The following is a 23,106-nucleotide window of genomic DNA, read 5'->3' as shown; positions in this document are numbered from 1 at the left end:
AGGGGCAGAAGTGGGTGCCCACGCTGGTGGGGCTGCTCTTTCTTCCCCACCGTGATACAGCTGAGTGTGAGGCCCTCACCCCCTAATCCCCCACGACTGAAGGAATCAAATGTAATAATTTCCTTCAGTCCAGAAAAGGAAAAATTAAGGGATTAAGTTTAAAGTAAAAAATATCAGCACACTATTGGAGCAATGTAGTTGGTTTCTTGAGAGATAAAAGATGGAAAAAGTACATGAGCAACTAAATAAAATAGATTGCAGGACAATTTGTGAATTCCAAATTCAAGCATGCCTCTCAGAAGTGTTTGCTGAAAAGACATGGACAGTTCGACAAGCTGAGCCAGCTGCTGCCCTGAGGTGCTTGACCACCAGCTGAAAGGAGGGGTTGAGGGGAGCATAGGCACCTAGAGGCAGGAGCTAAGAAGAGTTTTAAGAGCAGCTCTGCAAGCGTGGCTAAGAACCAGGTAGTCCTGAGTTCTAACCCAGCGCCACCGCCAATTGTCTATTGTGTGATCTTAAGCATGTTACTTAACTTCTCTGAGCCCTACTTGCCTTGTTCACAAATGAGCAAACAGTAATAGTACCCATCTCATTGGTTTGTGGTGATAGGTTAATGGACTAGTGCAAGCAAAGCATTTGGCCTGTTGCCTGCCTACAGGATGCACATGAGAAACAATTACTGCTTAAACTATTATTATGGACTTTGAGTGCTTTGTCAATATTCGTGAAATGCTTCATTAGGTATAAATAAGATAGTATACAGCACATGAAAAGTACTCGAACAATGCTATATTATTATTATTTTATTACTAACTAGGGAAAGATGCATGGGTCTCCCCAAAATTAAATATAAGCCATGAGCTTGATCCTAATAAGACTCACAGCTTAAAGATGAAGCCGATCCAAACCCCTATCCTAAACACATTACTTGGATTCCTGCTTGGGCAGATATTTGAAAGTTATTTTGAAATCACCCTTCTTAAAAATTCATGACATTAAAATTCAAACAGAGGCAGAAAATGGAAACTCAGGGGAAAAACATCAGAAAACCCAGCAAACCCCACATCTTTCCGATCTCAGTGGGTGATCACTAATTTAGGCAGAAAGCTCCACAGCATAACTAAAGCCCCATATAGTGTATGCTTGGAGTATTAAAAAAAAAACAACACAGAGGAAAGTTCCAGTCCACGTAGGGTCAGGGACACAAGGAAGGGGCTGCTTCAGAACCCAGAGGTGAAGAACAGGGCACAACACTTCCAGGATTGTCCAAGTGGGAGAGGCCACTGCATAAAGGGGATGAGGGCCACTGCATAAAGCAAGTGAGATTGAGCAAGAAAATATCTAGGTAGGCACTTGCCAAAGACTTGGGTAAACTTGAGTGTTAGATTTTAAACACTTTTATTTGTCTGTCCAACTATATCAAGAACTTGCCTTCTGTGACTAGCTTTGATCTGTGAAAAGTTGCCCTAACACTAAAGTGCCTTTTTTGTGTGTGGCTTTCTCCCTCCCAGAGACCTCCTGAGAATAGGGGTCACCTTGGCAGGTCATCAGAAGAAGATCCTGAACAGCATTCATTCTATGAGGGTCCAGATGAGTCAGTCACCAACGGCAATGGCATGAGAACTCTCATTTTCTGGGGGGAGGAGAGGAAGGAAAAGGACCAGTCTCAAGAGGACACCAGAGGTTTACTACTGTGGAATGTTCTGGAAAGATAGGCTTCTTGGCTGAGAAATGCATTACATCAGTGAAGAAGAAACTGGACCTGTTCTTAATGGGCAACCTTCATTTCTCAGTGACAGAGCTTGTTTCAGATGCTGTGGGAAACCAAATCTGTGATCATAAAAATACGAAAAGGTGACGTTCAACGAAAGTGAAGACAAAACAATATGCATCAGGGGAACCAAGAGTAAACTCACTCCCACCCTCGGGGGTCTGGAGTCACCCATCCACAGGAAGAAAGGGAAGGAGGTAGAGGGAAGAAACAGGCAGTTTTCCATTTTCTTCCTCACCAATGACATTCTTTTCTTTTATCCTTTTGTACTCCTCCCCACGAGCCCTCTCCCTTCTCCCACATCCATTTCCCTTTGCTCATGACTTGTGTAGGGAAGTTCCTTCAAGCAAACCCCAGCTCCTGAGTCTCCAGATGTCGTCTGTCAGTTGCCAAAGGACTTTGCTGACCACTGCATGGGGGATCCAACCAATTCAATTAATGTCTTCATATTGAAGAAGAGATGTACCTTCAATTGAAAACCTTGTTTCTCTTTTGTTTGCATTTTCTGCAAAAAGGAAAAAGAAACCACAAATTGGGGGAAAAAAAAAAAAAAGAAAAACCTGTTTCTGTGTGCAGGAGCACACACATGTATGTCTGTCTTCTAAAATGACTGTGCTTGTTCGTAACAGATGCAAACAAGAAAGAAGAACCGGGAAGTCTTTGCCCCCGGAAAATCCCAAGGGGCTGGAACGTGGTGTTGGTTTGGTGTTCTGACTGGCCCAGTTGGCCCATGGGCTCAATGGGGAGAGAGGGCAGGGAGAAAAATAAAATGAAATGGGAAAAAAAACTCTCAGGAGCTTGCAAATTCAGACAAGAAACAGGTGAGTGGTTTGAATTGGAGGCAGTGTGGGCCATTCTAGAATGATACTGACTGATTAGTTGTTCTTGGTAACATCTGAAGAGAAGGAGAAGGAAAGTGTTTCTGGAGAATGTTCTTCCACATCCCTGAAATCTGCAATTCAAGAGATGGCAAGGGAGAATTCTTACCTTATCTGTGGACTGGCGTAAGCCGTGTGGCATCCGAGGAATGTTTCAAATGTGTCTGTGTTTCTCTGCATTCCTTCTTGTACCTCATTGTTCAATTCGCTTTTGTAAATTCCACCTAACATTTAAATATTTTTAATTTCTCCTTTTCTCTTAATCTCCTTGCTAATTTTATCTGTCTAATTAAAATGAGCAGAAGCATGTCTGGGTTTACATAGAATGGTGTCAGAGTGTGTGTTCTCAGACCCCAGTGGGTCCATTCCCAAGTTCTAGGAGAATCCTTAACAGGTGTCCTTCTTCCCCACAAAGGGGAGTGAAGGAATACCTTCTGTACCTTGTGATTCCCAAGGAGCAGAATATATTAGACTCTCTCTCACTGATGGAACCCAAAGGGAGATTTGAATAAAATATGAGGTTTTGAAGCCTCAGATATGCAGCTTACAAAGCCACTGGCAGATAGATATAAACAATCACCAGTAATAGACCATCAGCCCTGATTTCAGTTTGCATACTGCATTTGAGAAGTTCATATCCAGGCCAATTCTGTAAAAGCCACTGAAGCCTATTTTAGACGGCTCGCTTGTGCTATGTCTGTGAATACGCAGTTGGGTGGGTGGGTGGGGCATGAGGCAGTAAAAGGAGCCACAGTTCCCATGTAGCTTACTGAATGCAAATTTAAGGTGAGATGAGCCTTTTCCCCCCAGTCCTAGGGAACATTGTACAGGGGGAGGTCTTACCTTCTGAAGACCCTTCAGAGAGGTTCCTGGCCTAGGAGTATAGCTCTGATGCCGGGGGCCCCATCTCAACACATCACCCTGTGCTTATCCCCTGGAGGCCAAGAGGAGATGGACAAAACTGTCCCAGCAGATTTGTTTATGGTTGCAAAGGGTCCCAACCCAGCCATGTAGCAAGTAGAAGAGAAAACTTCCCCTTATTAATAGCTTGCCAATTCCATGCACAATTTGCTAATTACCCCAAAGACCTCAATCCATGAAGTGTCTTACAAGTCTAGGCAGTTCGGCTAATCTACTCTTAATTTTCCACAGGAATGAATTTTAACTTACCACCCAATTCCTCAGGCAGCATCTTTAACCCAAAAATTCTCACTGTGCCTCCACCAATGCCAGCCAGCCTTCTGAACTTCCACAAAGCAAGGTCAAGGTGAAGGTCGTGCCACACCCTTGGGTTTAGTTTCATGTTAAGATCCCACCAAGGAGACAGAGAGCGAGAGAGAGAGAGAGAGAGGGTCCTGTAGCACGGGGTCCGTCCTTAACCTCTCTGAGCCTCTGTTGCCTCTTGTGTCTAATCTGATAGTAGTATCAGCCTTTGATGGGGCCTAACACTCCTAAGCAGGTTCTGTCTGCCAAGTGCGGTGAAAGTACTTCACATCTACTAACTCTTTTCCCCACAAACATCTTGTAAAGTGGTAGCTGGTAATTGACCACCCCCAATTTTCAGATGAAAGAACAGAGACAAGAACTTTCCGGCATCACACTATGGTGGAGGCGGGATTTTGACCCAGGCAACTGGGCTCTTGTTCTCATCCACGATCCCAGTGGGTCTCGTGCTTGAACACACATTGGCATCGCCTGGAGGGTGTGTCAAAACACATACCACTGGGCCCAACCGGTAAGTTTTCTGACAGCAGAAATTGCCTGGTGGTGGTGCTGCTGCTGGTCCAGAGACCACACTTTGGGAATCTTGGCACTCCACTCACTGGAATTAGTAATCAATGTAAAGTTCTTGACTCTGGCAGTGATAGTTGTTAAAGCTCTTGAGCTACCCAGAAGGATAGGAATGAACCCTCGCCCTCTTCTTGGGCACAAAGCGATGGGGGAGGCTGGTCTCCTGCACAGAGGTATCTGGCCCATTGACAATTTGGAGCCAGGAAACTTTACTCACACCCTCAGAAGAGCTCCTTGGGGAGAGTGCTCACTTGCAGTGAGATCCCAGGCTTCTGAATTTCGGTTAGATCTGCTACTTTTGCGTCTGGCAGAAGATGAACTCCAATTCAGATCGTTTCTTAAAAACGCACTTTGCCTAGTGGTGGTGACCTGTGGCCCTCTGAGCCAGGCTAAAAAGATAGAAACTATGGCCATGCTGGTAGCCCAGGATATGGCTGACAGAGGGGGGTTCTCTGCCAGGGACATCCACAGCCCCCAAGGGTCATGTGGGTGAGGACTGCACAGAGAACAGTGGGCAATGTTTCCCTAGTGCTCCTGGCCCAGGGGCTATGGGAAGGGAGGTGATTTATGGGAAATCCTTAGAGACTATGACCCAGCTCTCTGTGCAATCTCCCTGCCCTCCTCAAATAAAGGAAGGTAGGGTTGGAGCGAGTAGATACATCTACAGAGCAGGTGTTTATTTTATTCTCTGGAGATCACTGGAGCTCAGAGATGTCAAACAGGTACCTATACCACCGAAATCACATGTCTGCTCTCACCTACCACCTCTCCATGCCCCCACACCCCACAAAGTTATGTGTGGAGCTGGGCCAGTGAGGTAGGTCCCCTAGGATCATTGAAATTGCTGAGGTTCCCAAATAGAATGGAAATCAAGTAAGGACAGAAGTTACCCTTGGCCATGCTTTTGTGAAAAGAACAGAAACCAGTGAGATTTGAGGACTAGAATGCCAGGAATAGTGGGGGCAGGAGGAGTGAGACATCAGGCAGGAGGGTGAGAATCTACAATGTGCCAGTTAAGAACACAGGATTCTAACAGCTAGATTTTGTTCTAAGAAGACCTTTGTGAGCTAGCCTGAGAACCTCATTATCATTTCAGAAATAATAATGACCTTGACCCCAACCGAGTAAGGGTATGATTAGGTCCCTGGCAAGTGAAGCAAGGGAGAAGCACGGGCATGATGGAGTACTAGCAGCAAACAGGCTACAGCCAGGTTTCTCTGCCACCAAGAAGGCTCAAAGCATGCTTAAGTTCCACGTCACAGGGAGTTCTGCACTCATTGAGATGCCTTGTGGTCCATATAGAAGTTTCTGGGTCATTTTCAAGAGTAGCCAGAGGTTTTTGTATGGTCTAAGATATCAGTAGGGCTGGGGGTTGGTCATGGGAGAGGGGACTCACTGGAGCCACAGAAAGGTCATCCAAAGGGGGACAGGGTGGCTGGATCACACCAAAAGGTCATTCAAGTTGATCGAGGTCAGATGGCAACTTTGTTCACCACCAGGGAATCCCTTGAGACTAGCGATCTCCCAAATGAGAACTGCTCACCGGGCTCTGAGAACCAACTCTCAGTCCCTCTGAGAGAGTGCCAGCCTGGTGGGGGACAGGTGGGGCTTGATGTGTTCTGCAGATCCCGTTGAAGGGTGGGACCACTTTGAGCAGAGGTGAACAGACCACCATGACACACCTGGGAGAAAGGGAGAGCTCTGTGCTCCTTTCCCTCACCCCTGCATCCCTCCTGGGCTGACCTTGCTATTGCAGGACCTTGGTGGGTTCCTGCATTGCTAGGAGTCATGACCTGGCACACAGCATTCCTTATCTTCCAGGAATTTCTGGCAATCCCCATAGTGAGAGTAGACTATAGACTCAGGTCATGTCCTAGTCACCTCTATACCCGGCACGCAACACACTGCCTAACACATGGCAGGTGATCAATATGTATTTGGTGGCTTAAGTAAATTTGAGTTGAGGAAGTTTTACATATCATTATTTTACCTACAGAAGTCCATGACCTCAAGCAGCATCCTTTTAAAGAAATTAATCCCTAGGTATTTAGTTGCAATCTTTCTCACTTATTCTTAGCAGCTGTCAATTGTAAGCTATTCTAATTTTAGTTTTGCAAAGTTTAACACACTCCTCTTCAACGCTGTCCACATCTTTCACACGATGTCACAGTCTTCCCCAGAGGACCGGCCGGGGAAAGCAGCAGCCCACCGAGTGTCAGTCACTGGGTACAGCAATGCACACAACCCTGTCCTCAGTACAACAGAGGCAAATAAGGAGGTCAATGAAGGGCAGCCCATCCTTCTGAAAGTAGAACCAGGGTTCCTGTCTTGCAAGGCTGGTATCTGGCTGGGCAGAAAGGATGGCGGGACTTTCTTCCAAGAGTTGTTTTGCCTTTCAATATCTACCCTTCCTCCAAGATTCCTGTAGTCACCCTTTCACCAGAGGGCGGAACAATTGAATTAAGGAACTAAAATTATGGACAGATAAACCACTTCCAAGGTACTGAGATACTAAGCCCATGCTATTTTGTTCTTTTAAAATATAAAGATTCTATAAAATCTTTAAAATATAAAGATTCTCTTCTCTCTAGTTTTCTTTTCTGCTATTTAAATTCATATTTGCATGTGCATTAGGAACAACGAGAGCTCTGGAAATGGCTTTCTGACCCAGAATAGGTGACAAATTCCAGTTACAGTCATTTTAGCAGGACTCAATTTTGTACATGACTTCAACAGAGAAATAGACAGGGCTTTGGGAGCACAAAGAACTGCGCTGCCATTGTCCTAGCATCCCTGAAGGCGGGTCTGCTAAACTGCAAGCAGAGTGAAGCACTTACCAACTGGAGAAAGGAGATGGGAGTGGTAGAACTGGTCTTGTAGGTGGAGGGAACAGAATGGACAAAAGTTTCAAAGCCATAAAGAAGGTGGCTTGTTTGTGGGATGATAGGCTGTTCAACAAGGCTGGAGATTAGAGTGCTGAATGTGTGTGCCTGGAGGGGGAGGCAGGGGCTAGATCATGGGATTTTATATGGCATAAGGAATCTGGATATTGTTCTGAATGCAGTTGGTGGAAAGTGGGTTAGAGCAAGGGAAGTATATTTTATATAAACCACTCAGGTTGCAAAATGGAAAATGGAGTGGGGGTGGGGTACTAGACTCAGTTCTGGGAGGCTAGATAGGAGACTGATGTGATAACGTAGGCAAAGGATGATGGTAGCCCAGGTGAATGCATGAAGTAGCAGTGAGGATGGGCTGATTTAAGAAACATGAAGAAGGTAAGATCAATAGAAGATGAAAGGGGATTGGCTGTCAGTGGAGAGAAAGGGCAGAGTCAAAGATGACATCACAAGTTTCTGGTTTGGGCCACTGAGTGCCTTTGTATACCATTCACTGAGCTAAGGGATACGCAGGAGGAAGAAATTGAGGGTGGGGGAGAACAATATGAATTTGAATTGCCCATGGGCCATTGGATACAGGGGTCTATAATTCAGCAGAGCGATCTGGGCTGATGACGCAGATTTGGGAGTCATCCTTTATCCAGATGGCCATTAAAGCTGTGGGAGTGGAAGTTTTTACTGCATGAGAATGTAAGAGCGACGAGAGAAGTGGGCCCCCATGGAACCCTGAGAAACAGCCATATTTAAAAGATGTCCCAGCAAAGGGAGGCTCACAGAGGCATCAGGATGGAGCCACTGCAGAGAAGGAGGGAAGGCCAGGAGTGGGCAAGGTCCGTGGAGACAAAGGAAAACCTTTCAGGGGAGACAGTAGCCCCAGGGCCCAGCCCTGCCAGGGAGGGCCAATACAAGGTAGAGGTTGAAAAGTGTCCACGGGTTTAGCTGCCAGAGGTCATGGGTGCCCTTCGTAGGGCAGCTGCAGCAGAAGACACTAGCTGGATTGAGGAAAGACCGGACATTACAACCTTTCAAGAAGCTTGACTTCAAAGGGGAGAAGAAAATCAGGAGGTAGCTGGACTTCTTCCCCTTTTGGTGGTTGTTATTTTGTTGTTTTTTTTAGTGGGAAAGACTTGAGTATGTTTGAAAGCTACTGAAACAGAATCCATGAAGAGAGAGAGAGGAGGGTCACCGGGAGAGTAGGCCTGGGAAGGCAGGGAGAACCACAGGGGGAGGAGCAGCTTAGATGGCACAGCCCGTCCAGTTGGATTTGGAGAATGAACGAAAAGGAGGATGGCATGAGCTCCTAGCAGAACTCTGGCTCACTGTCCAGCCTCCTCAGAGTCTCCTCATTACTTAGTTCTCACAGCCTCTTGTGCAGACAGTGGAAGAGCCACAGTTGGACCCATGGGCCTTGCCATCACAACATAGCATGACAACAGGTATTCCTGTTTCTGATGAAGGGGATGGGCAGACAGTGTCAGTGTTGACTGAGAAATGAATAGGAAGCATCCCAGTCCCCTTTCTTGCTCAGAATCCCTCCGGGGCTATCCCCCACCAATGGGACTTTGACCCCTCACCAACAGGACAAAGTTCAAAGTCCTGACCATGGAAGGGAGGCCCATCCCCACCTCTCCAACCAGACTGCCCACCAGCCGACACCTACTGTCTGTCCAGAGTCTTTCCAACTGTACTCACGGCTACTCCTGTGCTGGGGACTCCCCTGACTCTCCCCTCCCCCTACCCAAGCCTTCAAGCCCATCGGGCCCCAGCTCAGGTGTAATGGGTCTGGTGAAGGTGTACCCAGAGAAAGAGGCTGGGCTAGGATGGTAGTGAGAGCCCACAGCTGGTCACTGTGGGATGGGAACCAGGACAAGTTCATGGACATCCTAATACATGGAAGGGCCTGACGACAGGACCAACCAGGCAGACAGTGGGATGGGGATATCTGTGCTTCAAGGTTAGGTCTTAGGCATAGGGCAGAGCCCAGGGTCAGGATCCCAGACTCCCAGGAAATACAGTAGTGGGATGGGGAGCAGAGACTGTTAATAGCAAAGCAGAACTCCACACATTAGTTCACCCAACACGTGTGAGACTGCTACAGGCCAGGAAGACAGGTCCGATGGTTCAGGGAGGACCCTCAGCTTTTCCACTCAAGCTTGGTGCATGCTTGGGCAGTTCACCAGCCTCTTCAGCCGCTGCTTCCTCAGCACTCATGTGGGACAGACCCAACTAAACCAGGTGGAGATGCGGTTTGTTCTTGAAGGATCTCACTGCTGCAAGACACAGTCCTGAGTGTACACAGCAATTTTGACTTGTTCAGTTGCTGAGGCATGTGTTGAATGAGTGGTGGGCAACTACACGTGAGCTGGGGACCCTAACTGCTCTCATCAGGAGCACAGGCGAGAAATAAAGACTTCAGAAAGTGTCCCACATCTAAGCTGTACAAACCAAACACACTGCTTCCAAATCTGAGCAGTCAGCCCATCTCTTGCTGGATTGTTGTCGTTCCTTGTTAACCCTCTGAGACCCACCCCCACCCCACCCCAGCCCTGGCCCCATGTTGAAACAATAACAGCCCAGCCCTGTTCCCCCAGCATGCACCATGAAAGGTCCGGACCCAGGACACAGAGCATGCAGGTGCCTGGTGTTCAAGGCCTATGGGCTTTGGCATGTCAGCAGGGCTTCCACTGTTTGATCACAGACATCTCCGGGATCTCTGACCACAATAAGGAGATTTTCAAAAGCAGATAAGCTGATTAGGGCTCCCATACCAGATTTCAGTCTGGCAGTGAGAGCGGGGAGTGTTCTACATTTAGAATTTAGAGTGAATCTTTTCATCAGCTAATTAAAGGAGGTGCTCCTGGGGTGGGGGCTGGAATGATGGCCACTTGAGAAGTTCTCAAAAATAATAATCACAAATTTAATTATGTAATTGGTAATAGAAATTTCTGCTTTTTTTTTTTTTGAGTGTTTGCTATGAAACAGGAACACTCGGTATTTATACAACTGGTATTATTATGCCCATTTGAAAAGTAGTTAACCAATAAGGCTCAGAGAAGTTCCAGCCGCTTGTTCTAGATCACACTGAAGAGCCAGGATTTGAACCCACGTTATTTACCTGGAGTGTGTTCTCTGAATCATTCATCATTCTGCTGCCCGAGACACCTGGGAATTTCTCCTGGTCATCCCCCGTACTGGCACATAGCAGAGGTGACTTGTTTATACTCTGAGGCTCTGTGTCTGTAAAATGAGGGTGATATTATCTACTCCACAAGGTTTTTGCAAGGGTGAGATGAGGGGCCACATATAAACCACTTGCTCTAGTTCTCGGTTCTTTGGAAGTGCTCAATAAATAGTAGCTTTCAGTTAGTTTATTTTACTTCTAGGGATTTGGGACCATGACCTAAAAATAGAAAATGAATTAGTGCCTGAGGTTTGTTGTAAAAAGTCTTCTTGCTTTCTGATAAAGGTCAATCTTTAACCTCTGTGGATTTGGGTTTTTGGTTTTTTTTTTGTTTTTTTGTTTTTAAACTTCAAAGTTGCATGTATCTGTCGTCTTAATCATTTCTGCCCTTCACCTTGCATGTTTACCGAGATTGGAATCAAGCTTTGCCTTGCTCCTGGGTGGATTTCCAGGCTGCCTGTCATATTGGACCAATGGTTGGGTTCTGGAAGCTTCTCCAATATGTTGCATAGACACTTACTTTCTTATTCTCATGGGCCAGGGGCCTGTCTTCCTGACACTAAACCAAATCTCTTCTTTGTATTAAATCCCAGTGTTTGGGCCTATCAGTCAATAGGGGAGGTTTCTTCCACTCATAACTTTTCAGAGATTTTTTTTTTTTTTTTTTTTGTAACCAGAAAGCCATTTTCAGAGGCCAACCTGCTGGGTTTCCTAAAGAGTGCTGAATGTACCAATGGCAGGCAAGTGGGTTTTAGGACATACATGTCCAAATTCTTCAAATAATAGTTATACATATGTTTTAATGTGCACAACGGAAAAAATATATCACATAAAATACATGCATTTTTCACATGTATTATGAAGTTTCCTTTCAAAATAAATTTATTCAAGTAAAACAGTATCTTGGTTTTAAGAAAAAAGTAGCAATTAAATGATAGTACAGTTAATAGTGGATATGGCAAAAAACTAATCATGAAGGAGAGGACTGAAAAGCAGAGGCTAAGAGACCTCTGAATCCTTCTCACTTCTCTTTGCATTTCTCATACCCCCCCCCCACACATACACCTCCCACAACACCCATTGCCCTGCCAATTGTCCTAGAATTTTGGCCGGAGCAACCCCTGACCTGCCTCTTCTCTCACTTGGTGGCCTCCTGGACACCCTTCAAGCCCCAGCTCCATTCAAGGGCATCCTGAGGTCCTCCACGTGGGTGTGCTGCTTGTCCTCAAGGCCCTGAGTGCCCTGTGCTTCTCACCATCATGGTGTCAGCTGTCTGTATTATGATGCTCTGTTGACGCATCTGTAATCCCACCATCCCAGACTGGGAGCTTCTCCAAGCCGGGGAGCATACCTTCCTTATGGCTGAATCTGCAGACCTGGTGCTCAGCCATCACACAGTCGATCTGTTCAATAAATGAACTAATAGCTGAATCCATGCCCCTTTGCCATCATTCGCCTCCAACAGGGAAAGCAAAGGCCCCAAAATACATATGGATTACAATGATTCTTCTTGAATTTACCTCACCCCAGGCTCAAGGTTGGGCCACTTCTCCTACAAGTCTTTGGAATCATGTTTACACCACCTGCTCACTTGGTTTTATTTGTGCTTTCACTCAAGGAAAATGCAGCAGCTGAGCAGGGCACCTGGTGACAGGTCTCCCTGCAGAACAGAGCAGATGGCACCAAGCCTCGAGGCCACTTCGCCCACGGTGGGAAGGGCTACTTGGCTCAGTGGTAACCTCTTGTCTTACTCACAATCTGATATTTTCCAAACACAAAGGGTCCACTGCAACTTTGAAAGATATTCTCTCTGACATCCACTTTGACAATTAACAATTTTTTTATTGTTTTTTCCCACCACGGGTTTCTTCTCCTGCTAGGATATTTCACAGAGAGGGCAGTTTGCCAAGCATTAACTTATCTGGCCCAGGGGGCCATAACTGTACAGCTGATTTCATCGGCATGATCATCATTCCTTTGGTCTTATTTGCAAACTGCCACGTGGTGATAGGGCTCAGTTAACCATTTGTGGTTCTGAGTCATGTGACTAGCCAGAGAGCAAAAAAAAAATCCAGAGCATCTCTTCTAGACTCTCATGCAGCAGATCTAATCCAGGGGATGGTAGAACTTCTGTAAAGGGCCAGTGAGTAAATATTTTAGACTTGTGGGCCATCTGGTGTCTGTCACAACTATTCAGCTCCACCATTATAGTGTGAAAGCAGTCGTAGATGATATGTAGATGAATGGATGTGGCTGTGTTCCAATAAAACTTTATTTACAAAGACAGGTGGCAGGCTGCATATGGTACATGGGCCTTCGTGTGCCAAGCCTGGTCCAACTGGTGGCTAGAAGCCCCCGCTCTTGAGTCAGGTCAACCTGGACACACCTTGCCTAAGGGAGACTAGAGAGACAGCAGCTGGAGTCAGGGAGGCTGTGACAAAGTTCAGGAACCCAAAATATTTGCAGACGCCTTACCAACTGAATGTCAATCCTGGGACTGGCCGATCAGCCTTGTCAGACAGTCCTTACCAGTGGTCTCTCACAGTAATTCGTGAAAGCGGTTTCATGAGAATCGCATTGTACTGTAACTGGATTGTAACCACCCTTAATATGGAAAAGTAGAAATGAAGGAAGTTCCTCAGGATGTACCTGTGAAGTGAAAAGTAGGTGATGGCTCACAGCCAGTGTGAAAATGATCATGGTCCTGGACTAAAGCATCTGGAAAGGGAAGAGTCTGCCACCATGGACTCTGTCTCCTTGACTGATAAGGGCACTTGAGGACCTTCTCCGATGGGATCGTGGGAAAGGAGATACATGCAAACAGGTGACTTGGGAGAAGGTGGTGGCAGTGAAAGACTCAAAGAGAGTCTCTAAGAGGTCCCAAATATCTATTTGCCCATGTATTATTCATTCACAGATCAATACTGACTCCTGTAAATTCCAGGCCCAGTCCTTGCTCTAATGGCACCACAGTCTCACAGGGGAAGAGAGACAAAATGAGGTGAGAAGGGCTGCCATGGAGGCAGGAGTCCCAAGTGGGGGCGAGGAGGCTGGTGTGTGAAAGGTCGGCATCCTGGGTGAGGGATCTGGCGGAATCGGATGGCCATTTCCAGACAGCCCCTCACTGTGCACAACCCACCTAGGGAGAGGTTGACTTGAGAAGCGGGCCCATGGCTGCTAGCACCCTCCCTCACAGGGGACCTCTGTCACCGGCCTCAATGAAATGATCCCGTGGGTCCATGTGCTGTCTGCCCCCCTCGACCTGGCCCTCAGAGCCATCAGCCTACCTCTGTGACCTCTGAGCCCCCAGAGGACATGTCCTGAGAGCTTGGTAAGATTTACTGCCCTTCACCTTCCACGAGGAGTCCGCCCCTTCTCCAGCACGAGAGGAGCAGCAAGTGGGACGGACTGCCTCACACATGTAATTAGAAGAAATAAGAGCAGTGAGAGAAAATTGGTTAAGAAAACCTAAGATAACTTTTTTTTTTAATAATAAAGGAATAAATCTCAGGGAAAAGAAACTACATTAAGCCGGAGTGCATCAATGTGTTTTCTTCTGCCACACATCAGTCAGGTTTTCAGGAGGAATCACACGGTCACACAGCCAACCAAGGGCCTTGCCTGACCCAGACTGGAAAGTTGGGGACTCCATTGCTCAGGGTGAGGGTGGACGGGACCTGGAGGTCTCCATGTGCTTTGCTGCATTTCTGGAGTGCCTCTGCTACTTGGATGGGGGGTTCCTGCCCGGTGGTTGCATGATCTCAGCCCTGCCCTGTGGCAGGCTCTGCGCTCCAAGGCCAGGACCGCATCTCAGCATGGTCTTCTCCAGGCATATTTGGTGTAACTGCCTGGTGATCAGCAGCCCCTCTCATGGCGTTTATCACCCCTCACGCACCTCTCACTCTCCGTCTCCTGTGCTTCCCCTGTGCTCGCGGAATGCTTCTCAGTTGTCAGCTCCATTTCTATATTTCTATGGCAACCGCAACCCCCAGCCTCATTGCTTTTTCCCTCCTCCTCTCCACCTCCCCCCGCCTGCCTTTTGCAAGTAGGATTTGCAGGGAAGCTGCTGTCAGACTGGTCTTCTAGTAATTTCCCTCATAAAACAAACAGCTGAGGAGAGGGAGTAGAGAGGTGGGGCTGTGTAGTGGGGCCGGCTCCTCAAGGGGACAGGGAAAGCGAGAGTGATGCACCTGCAGAGTCTTGGGGCACGGAATTGACAGCAGTGTGAAGTCCAGTCGTTCCTAGCCTGGGGCACCGGGCAAGGTGTGGAAGGCTCCCTCCAGATGTGCAGGGACGGTGGGCTAAGTGCTAGCATGACTGTGGGCCGTCACCGTGGGCCGTCACCGTGGCCCCAGGGAGGCATGTGGGCCCGGCTGCTGTGGCATAGACCAGAGGGAACAAGGGCACAAGCTGCAGCCCACAGGGGAAATTATCCCAAATATCCTCATTACCGAGGCAAGTGCCTCTGAACCCGGTAGCGCTGAACTGCGGAAATGCCCTCTCTCTGGAAGATGGGGCCATTTCACTGACTCTAATGGCAAATTTCCATCCATCCCGGTCCGCTGCGAGTCACAGGTTCCTGTGTGGGCTGGAGGGCTTGGACAGGTGTCAGGGATAAGGCAGGTGCAAGCAAGTGAAGGCCACCAGGAGGGCACGCTGGTGGGGGCCAAGGCAAGACAGCAGCTTACGTTGCAGCAAGAAAGCGTGCCAGAGCTCAGGGAGGAGAGTAAATATTAATAGCTTTATTACATGCCTTTTTTATAAATAAAAGAAATATGTTTTTGGCTGCTAATGACCTTCAAATTAGCAGCTCTTTCCGAAAGCACTTATGTATTTTTAATTCCAAACGTAGCCGAGTGTCAGTTGCAGCGGCAATGAAAGCAGTGGGGCAGCTGGGTAGTTTTAAATAAGAGGAAACCCAGATCATTATTTTTGAAACTGTCAGCTTTAACGCCTTTTAATGGATTCACTTTTCTCTCATCTCTCCCCCCACTTCTGTGGTCTCTGAAGTTTCCCAGGCATTCTCTGTGGGAGAGAGGAGCAGAGGCACAAGGCCTGCCATATGGTAGACCTGGGTTTTAGTCCCCACCTTGGCTCTCAGGGTGTCACTGTCACACGCGGGGAGGCTTTAGCACCAGGGCCAGCAAAGATCATCCAAGAGCGTCGGAGAGAAGACAATGCCATCCCAAGACGCAGGATGCTGGGTAATAGGACTTGGGGCTTCCTTGTCCATCCTGCTTCTGATTTCAAGTCGCAAAAAAAAAGAGAAATTGGAGATGTTAGGGCAGCAGATGGAGAGATGGGGAGATTAGTGAGGACATAGAGGAGACACAAGACAATGAGAGGAGACAGACAGGCAGAGGTGGATGGAGAAACACAGGGAGAAGTCAAGCAGTGGGTAACAAGAAGGCAATAGAGCAGTGTTTCTCAAATTGTGAACCCCAGACCAGCAACAGCAGCATCCCCTGGGAACTTCCTAGAAATGTAACTTCTCAGGCCTCTGCCCAGAAGTGAGAATCTAAGGGATGGTCCCCACGGTCTGTGTTTTTATAAGTTCCCCCCTCCAAGAGATTCTGAGGCTTAACAAGGCATGAGGAGCTCTGATCTAGAGCAGAGCTCGGTGAAGAAAGTGAGAAGGAGGAAGAGACGGTGTCAAAGGAAGTGGAGGAGGAGACGCACAAGAGACATGAACAGTGGAAGGAGTCTACAGGACCCCGGACCTCCTGCTCCACTCCCATGATCCACGACATGCTCAAACAGCTAGCTAACAGGCTTCTGCTCCACCAGCCCCACAGACATGAGCTCCCAGGCTTTGCCAGTGACTTCCTGCGTGGAGCTGACCTCTAGTCACCAGTGACCCACAGCTGTATCAGGCTTCCTCTGACCTTGGGAGAAGATGCAGTGTCATTTTGCTGACCTGAAAACTGAAGATGGGTTTCCTCCTTTGCTCATATGGGCTCCCGAGCCACCCTTTCTGATGGACACTTCATTTTTACTTGAACTACTAGAAGAATCAGACTCCATGCTCAATTTTAGATAAAAGTTGAGCTCTTGGGAATACCCAGGTGGTTCAGTCAGTTGAGTGACTGCCTTCTGCTCAGGTCAGGATCCCGGCATCCTGGGATCAAGTCCCACATTGGGCTCCTTGCTTGGTGGGGAGCCCGCTTCTCTCTCTGCCTCTGCCTGCCACTCTGCCTGCCTGTGCTCGCTCTCTCTCTCTCTCTCTCTCTCTGACAAATAAATAAATAAATAAAATCTTTTTTTTAAAAAAAGTTGAGCTCTTGGGGTACCTGGGTGGCTCAGTCGTTGGGCGTCTGCCTTCAACTCAGGTCATGATTCCAGGGTCCTGGGATTGAACCCTCTTGCCTGCTCCCTGCTCACCAGGAAAACTGCTTCTCCCTCTCCCACTCCCCCTGCTTGTGTTCTCTCTGTTGCTGTCTCTCTCTCTCTGTCAAATAAATTAATAAAATCTTAAAAAAAAAAGTTGAGCTCTTTTCCAAATTGTCAGGCTGATGGACAAAAAGCAAGGATATTTCCCATTTGATCATGGATTTCTTGGTGTCTCATTTAAAGTTGACAAACACATGCCAATTTGTCTCCAATCCAGCCAATAGACTTTTATTAAGTGTCTACCCCATGCAGAGACAACTCAGCCTAACTGATCCACCCCACCACCCCTATCCCCCCAGGGGCTTCTGATCTCCTAGATGGTAACTAAAAATAAGGACTCCTTCTAGAGTCCTCTACCCCAACCCAGACCTCATCATGATTTTGCCTTCTCCAAAGACTGCCTTCCTCAAGCAGCCACCCTGGCACCCTCAAAACACCTTGGGCTCCCAGGACCTTCTGATTTTAGCAATGATAAATATAACTATTCATTTAAGAAATGTTTATTTAGTAGGAACTCTAAGCCACCTGGAAACAGGCATTATTTCCAAGTGCTTAGAATACATCAGTAAACAAAGCACAGATTTGGGTCTTCCAACAGGAGCCAGCAAAGGGAGAAAGACAACTAACAATAAACATAAGTGAATTATCCAACACCTTTGAATGTGAAAGTGCTATGGCCAAAAGAAAACTGGAGAGCAATAGAAGAGTAGTTCGCAATTTTCAATAGGGCAATCAGGACAAAACTCAGGGAGAAGGTGGCATTTGAGCAAATATTTAAAGGAGATAAGGAAGTGAGCCAGGATAGAAGAGTCTACAAGCAAACTGTAACTGTAGCCAGGTATGTTCTAAAAACAGGGTGGTATATTCAAGTAACAGCAGGTAGATTTTCCATATGCTATCTAATTTAAGCCTCACTATGTTCTAATGTATCCGGTATTATTAGTAGCATTTTACTGATTTAAAACCTGAGGCTTTGGAAGTCTTCATGTTTTGCTTAAGGCTGTTTAGATAGTGGTTTGCATAACTGGGATTCCAGTCCTTACTGGACTGATCCTAAAACACACATTGTTTTCTAAAATCTACCTTACCTCCAAATGAGTCAAGGTGGATCGTGGAGTGTTGATAATGAGTGGGACACAGAGCCCAGCCCTGCAGACAAAGGGAGACACCACAGCCAGGAGGCACATGCTTCACGGCAAGGTCATTCCCAACAACTCTGACCCAATTTTCAGAAAGGGTGGATGCCTCTCTGCCAAGAGGAATGGTCTCATACTAGAAAGGGTAAAACTCATGGCCAAGAGAAAACGCAAGTCTTAAATGGCAACAAAATAGTCAAGGAGAAGGCCAGACATTCTAAGTGATTTCCAATCTTTCAGCCCAGATCACTGATATTACAGGACTGTACTAGAAGTTGTCTGATGGTGAGAAGTTGAGGCAATCTGGGTGCCCATTGTCGAAAAAACCGTCCTAGACACATACCACTGAGTGCTTGTGTTTCAGATAAGAGACTACTAGATTTTCACACAGCAGCCCATATGGGTTTTTAAGATCAGAGGGCTGAGTGGGCAAAGCAAGAACTAGGAAGGATGGATAATATGACAACATCTGTTTTACAAGAACATGTATCACCAGAGTATCTGCATTGAGCCTGATAGAATGGATGCCTGTGGTTGGAAATAGTGGGGATAATCTACCCATTTCCCATTTATTTCACTTGCAGCTTTGCATCTAGAGTCATACATGTCTATATATACCTATCTGGATATCTGAGATGCTTCATTAGCCTGCCAACTCTTATTCCAGGACAGCACTATCTTAATTATTGCAGCCTCATTGCACGCTTTAATGTTGTGTAACATGAGTCATCCATCCTTATTCACTCTCATAATTCTCATAACGATTTTCACCTGCATATTTTCTAATTGAATTTTGAGATGATTTTGTAAATTTCCAAAATAGTGGTATTTTTATTAGTATAGCTTTAAGTATTAAATTAATATGGGAGAGTAGCAATCTTTACTAGATATATTTACTATTTACCAATATGGCATTTCTCTGTATTTCAGCAATTAATCTTTTATAACCCTTGGCAAAATTTTATACTTTTCTTATAGATGTTACATATTTCTTCCTAAAAATTCCTATAATTTATATTTTGCTATAGTTAAGAGAATCTTCTTTTTCATTATACTTCCTGATTTTAATGTATTTTTTATCATTATCCAACATGTTAAGCATAAATATCATTAAATATTTATTCAGTGGAATTTATTATTCCATTTGTTTGTTGTTTTTATTCAGGCACGTAATACAGTCTATAATAAAAACTAGTATTAGTTCCAAGTTGACAGTATTTTAAATTTAATTTGTTTTCCTGCCTTATTGCATTGTCTGGGACTTCTAGAGAAATATTCAATAATAGTAGTGGCACACATAGTTATCTTTTGCTTATTTAATGGAAAGGTCTTTATTGTTGTTTCATAATCGAGTGTGATATTGGTTGCTGCTCTGTATAGATATTCAGATAAAGAAGTTTCCATCTTCGCTGTACTAAGAATTAGTATTTTAAATGAGTATTTTATTTTTTCAAATGCATTTGAGCATCTATAGAGGAGATGATATATTGAACCAGACATGAATTCTTGAAATAAACTTTACTTCATCATGGCACGTTTTGCTTCTAATTTACTGGTGAATCTGACAAATTACAATTTTACTTGGGGTTCTTGCTTCTGTATTAAGAAATTTGGTTAGTGTGTAGTTTTCTTGTTTGTGTATTTGTGCTAGCTTTTTCAACATTTTATTATCAATGGCCCTGATTATTTAATAATCACATTTATTAAAGTACAATAGAGAGGAAAAATTATCCAAATTATTGCTCAACAGCTTGATAAATTTTCATAAAGCAAATTCATCCATATAACCATCAACCAGATCAGGAAATAAGAGGACTACTAGCATCATGGTCCTTCTCAGTCACTATGCCCCAGTTTGTAAACGTAAACAGGTTCTAAACCCTAAATTGTTTTGCATTCTTATGAACTTTACATAAGTGGAATGATACAGAATGTTATTATTTACTATCTGATTTGTTTTGCTCAGATCATATTTGTGAAATTCATTCATGTTCTTATAACTTTAATTCGTTCATTTTAATAGCTATACAATATTCCTTTGTATGAATATAACCACAATTTACTCCATTGTTACACATTTGAGCCATCTCCAGTTTTTTATTATTATAATTGTATTAAGAATATTCTCACATGTCTTTTGGTGTACATGACCTTCAGTATACACATTTATGCATTTCTGTTAATATACACATGTTTTAACAGGTGCCTTCAAATAGTTTTCCAAAGTGTCTCCATAGCTGTCACTTTTTCATGTAAACCCAAGATGCAGCTGGGCCAACCTGGTTGAGTACTGGAATATGCTATTTCCATTTGACAAGGCAGCTTACTGGGGACTTCCAAATTTGTTAATCATTGTCTGAATCCCAAGGACTTTACGAATCAGTTGCTTACTTTCCACAAAACAAGCTAATAGATGCTTTTCAAAAGGGGGGTACTTGAGCACAGTGAATAGACACACATAGTCCCAAGAAACTTTACACAGGGCTTGAATTTTGTCAAGGTTGTGAGCCCCCCTGCTGGCAGAGGTGTGATTACACCACAGAAACATTGAGACTCAGACTTCTGAGTTACCAACCAACAGGGTATCATTTATGCAGTGAAGGCTTTGGATATCAGAGAGTAGAGATAGTCACGTTGAAACCTAACTTGTTCACTGGTGGCAAATTACAGCACAGTTTGGGCATCTGTGGGAAAATACTAAAGGTTTCTTGAACATTTCTCTTCTGATCAGAAGACCCTCCTCTGGACTTTATGAACATTCAAAATACATGCATGTAAAATATCAGTATCAACTATACATCCAGCAGCAAAAGCCACAATAGTATATTTAATTGGCCCAAAGGGTCCCACCCACAAAATCATGTTAACTTCCCTTACCCACTCTGAAACTTGCCCGCACCTCATTAGCTAAATCCTGGCAATGGGTATGATGGTGAATTGGGCATCTGTGTTCAACAGAGCCATAAAGATCCCAGAAGATCCCTAGTGTGCTCAGAGAGGTGCATATTGCCTTCAGTACTCCTGGGGGTAAGAGGAGATCTTGGCCACATGACTAGTCATCTTTTGCAGCTGAGGTAGAAGAGCACAGATGAATCAAGGGGACTGGACAGAGAGGGGCTCCGCACCAGTAAGCAACGCATATCCACTTTCCATTATGAGCAGTGCAGCAGCTACTCTCAGCTCAATCAAAGGAGTTCTCACTGTTTTCAGCCTACCCAGTTCTATATGGAATGGTGAGGTCCTCATGGCTGATGCCCTGTGTTTCATCCTCGGGAACTCTATACTCGACAGCCACAGCCTCTGGGAATTCCAGCTGGGGCTGTGGGGCTCGTGTCCCCTGGCTGGCTTGGGCTTAGCTCACACGGCAGTGGCAACTTCTTCGAGGAGTCCACATTAATCTGAGGCATCATTTCCCATTACTAAAATAACATCTCCTAAGTACTCATTTGATTTCCATGCAAGGGCTAGAGAAATTTTCCAGGGTGGCAGGACTGACAGTGAGCATTTATCTAAATTTCTTTGGGTCAGTTTCTCATTCCGCAGTGGGTCACTTCCATCATTATTATAAACCCAATTCGGGGCAGTGAGAACCTGAATACTAGTTAATGACTCATTTATGGTTTCCCAGGGGAGTATGTCCATTTTAGGCAAAACTCTCTTAAAGCAGCCAGAACGCACTGCAAAAAAAAAAAAAAAAATCTCTGAACCTTTTACTGCCGTATCCAAACAGCTCCACGGTTGACATGATAGACTGCAGATGCGGCTGAGCCATAAGATGATCCAGCTATTCCCATTCTTTCTTAACAAAGCATTATGCAGTGTGCCCAGGTGGCTCAGTCAGTTAAGTGTCTGACTCTTGGTTTCTTCTTGGGTTGTGATGTCAGGGGTGTGATCTCGGGATTGCGGGATAGAGCCACAGGCGGGGCTCCACACTCACTGTGGAGTCTGCTTCTCCCTCTCCCTCCCCCTCTGCCCCTCCCCCTCTTTACCCTTGCCCCTCCCCACATTCTCTCTCTTAAATAAATAAATAAATAAATAATACCTTAAAAAAAAGCGTTATATATCCCACCTCATTCATCTCTCAAGTGAACCAGCGAAAGATCTTAGACTCCCAGTTTCTATACACAGTGATCACAAACCTCCTCCTTTCAACCTCTTGCCCCCAGGAGACATCTAAGTATTAGTCTTTACGATAGAGTGAACTTGAAGCCAACTGCCAGATGGGCAAAGAAGTCCCCTCACCAGAGCGGAGTTGCATCATACAAGGCCCAATCCATGCAGCTGTTTTGAAATCTGCTTCTTAGTACTTGCCCTGCAATGCCTCCCCAGCTCCTTCTCATTAACAGGCAACATAGCAGAGAACAATTTATTGCCTGGTTGAACATACATTTGGTCATGCTTGCTAAAAGTGTCCAAACTGTGGAGGGTTAAATATTTTATTCTTCTTGCAAACTAACAAGTAACCCCAGCACTGTTTCATGGGTGCTATTCTACAAGAAAGGGTAAACAGAGTACCAGAACTTTTGGACCAGTTCCTGAGCCCTGTTCCCATATGATGACATGACATGGGCCAGAGGGAACAGCTCATACAGTGTGTTGCATGGCAGAAGAGGAACCCGAACCTACTCAGCAGTAAGTTTGCCTTTTGTTGCAGAGGAAGACATTAACTTTATTATACTGGACAGTAAGCACACCTGCATTTTACTCTAGAGAGTGACACTATCTGTGTCTACCAAGGCTATTCACTATGCAAACATTCCTGAAAAGATAGGCCAGATAAAAGGACAATGTTGTCTCCTCATAAGACATGCAAGAACTCCATGGAGAAATGTCTCTCAACGAGTATAATTTACATAAGGTTTACCCTTTTTTTTAAAGTGGTACATTCCTAGGAGTTTTGAAAATCAGTCATATAATCACCACCACAAGCAATATAGAAATTTGTTCATCAACCCCAGAAGTTCCATCTGATCCTTAAGCCACTGATCAGACTTTGGTCTCTATAGTTTTGCCCTTTCCAAAGTGTTATATAAATGAAATAATCAGAAATATACCCATTTGT

General features: G+C 45.4%; 1 protein-coding gene across 1 annotated transcript in view; it reads left to right on the top strand.

Annotated features, from left to right (window-relative positions):
* Positions 1–2,956, top strand: part of EPHB1 (EPH receptor B1) — a 416,986-nt gene extending 414,030 nt beyond the window's left edge. Inside the window, exon 16 of the mRNA XM_032869646.1 lies at positions 1,512–2,956. Coding sequence (XP_032725537.1) covers positions 1,512–1,620 — 109 coding nt within the window. The 3' untranslated portion in view covers positions 1,621–2,956. The remainder of the gene's footprint in view (positions 1–1,511) is intronic.
* Positions 2,957–23,106: the final 20,150 nt, after the last annotated feature.

Source organism: Lontra canadensis, unplaced genomic scaffold, assembly GCF_010015895.1.
Source record: "Lontra canadensis isolate GAN:19392208 unplaced genomic scaffold, GSC_riverotter_1.0 scaffold38, whole genome shotgun sequence".
Taxonomy (NCBI): domain Eukaryota; kingdom Metazoa; phylum Chordata; class Mammalia; order Carnivora; family Mustelidae; genus Lontra; species Lontra canadensis.
This window is presented reverse-complemented; position numbering and strand designations above follow the sequence as displayed.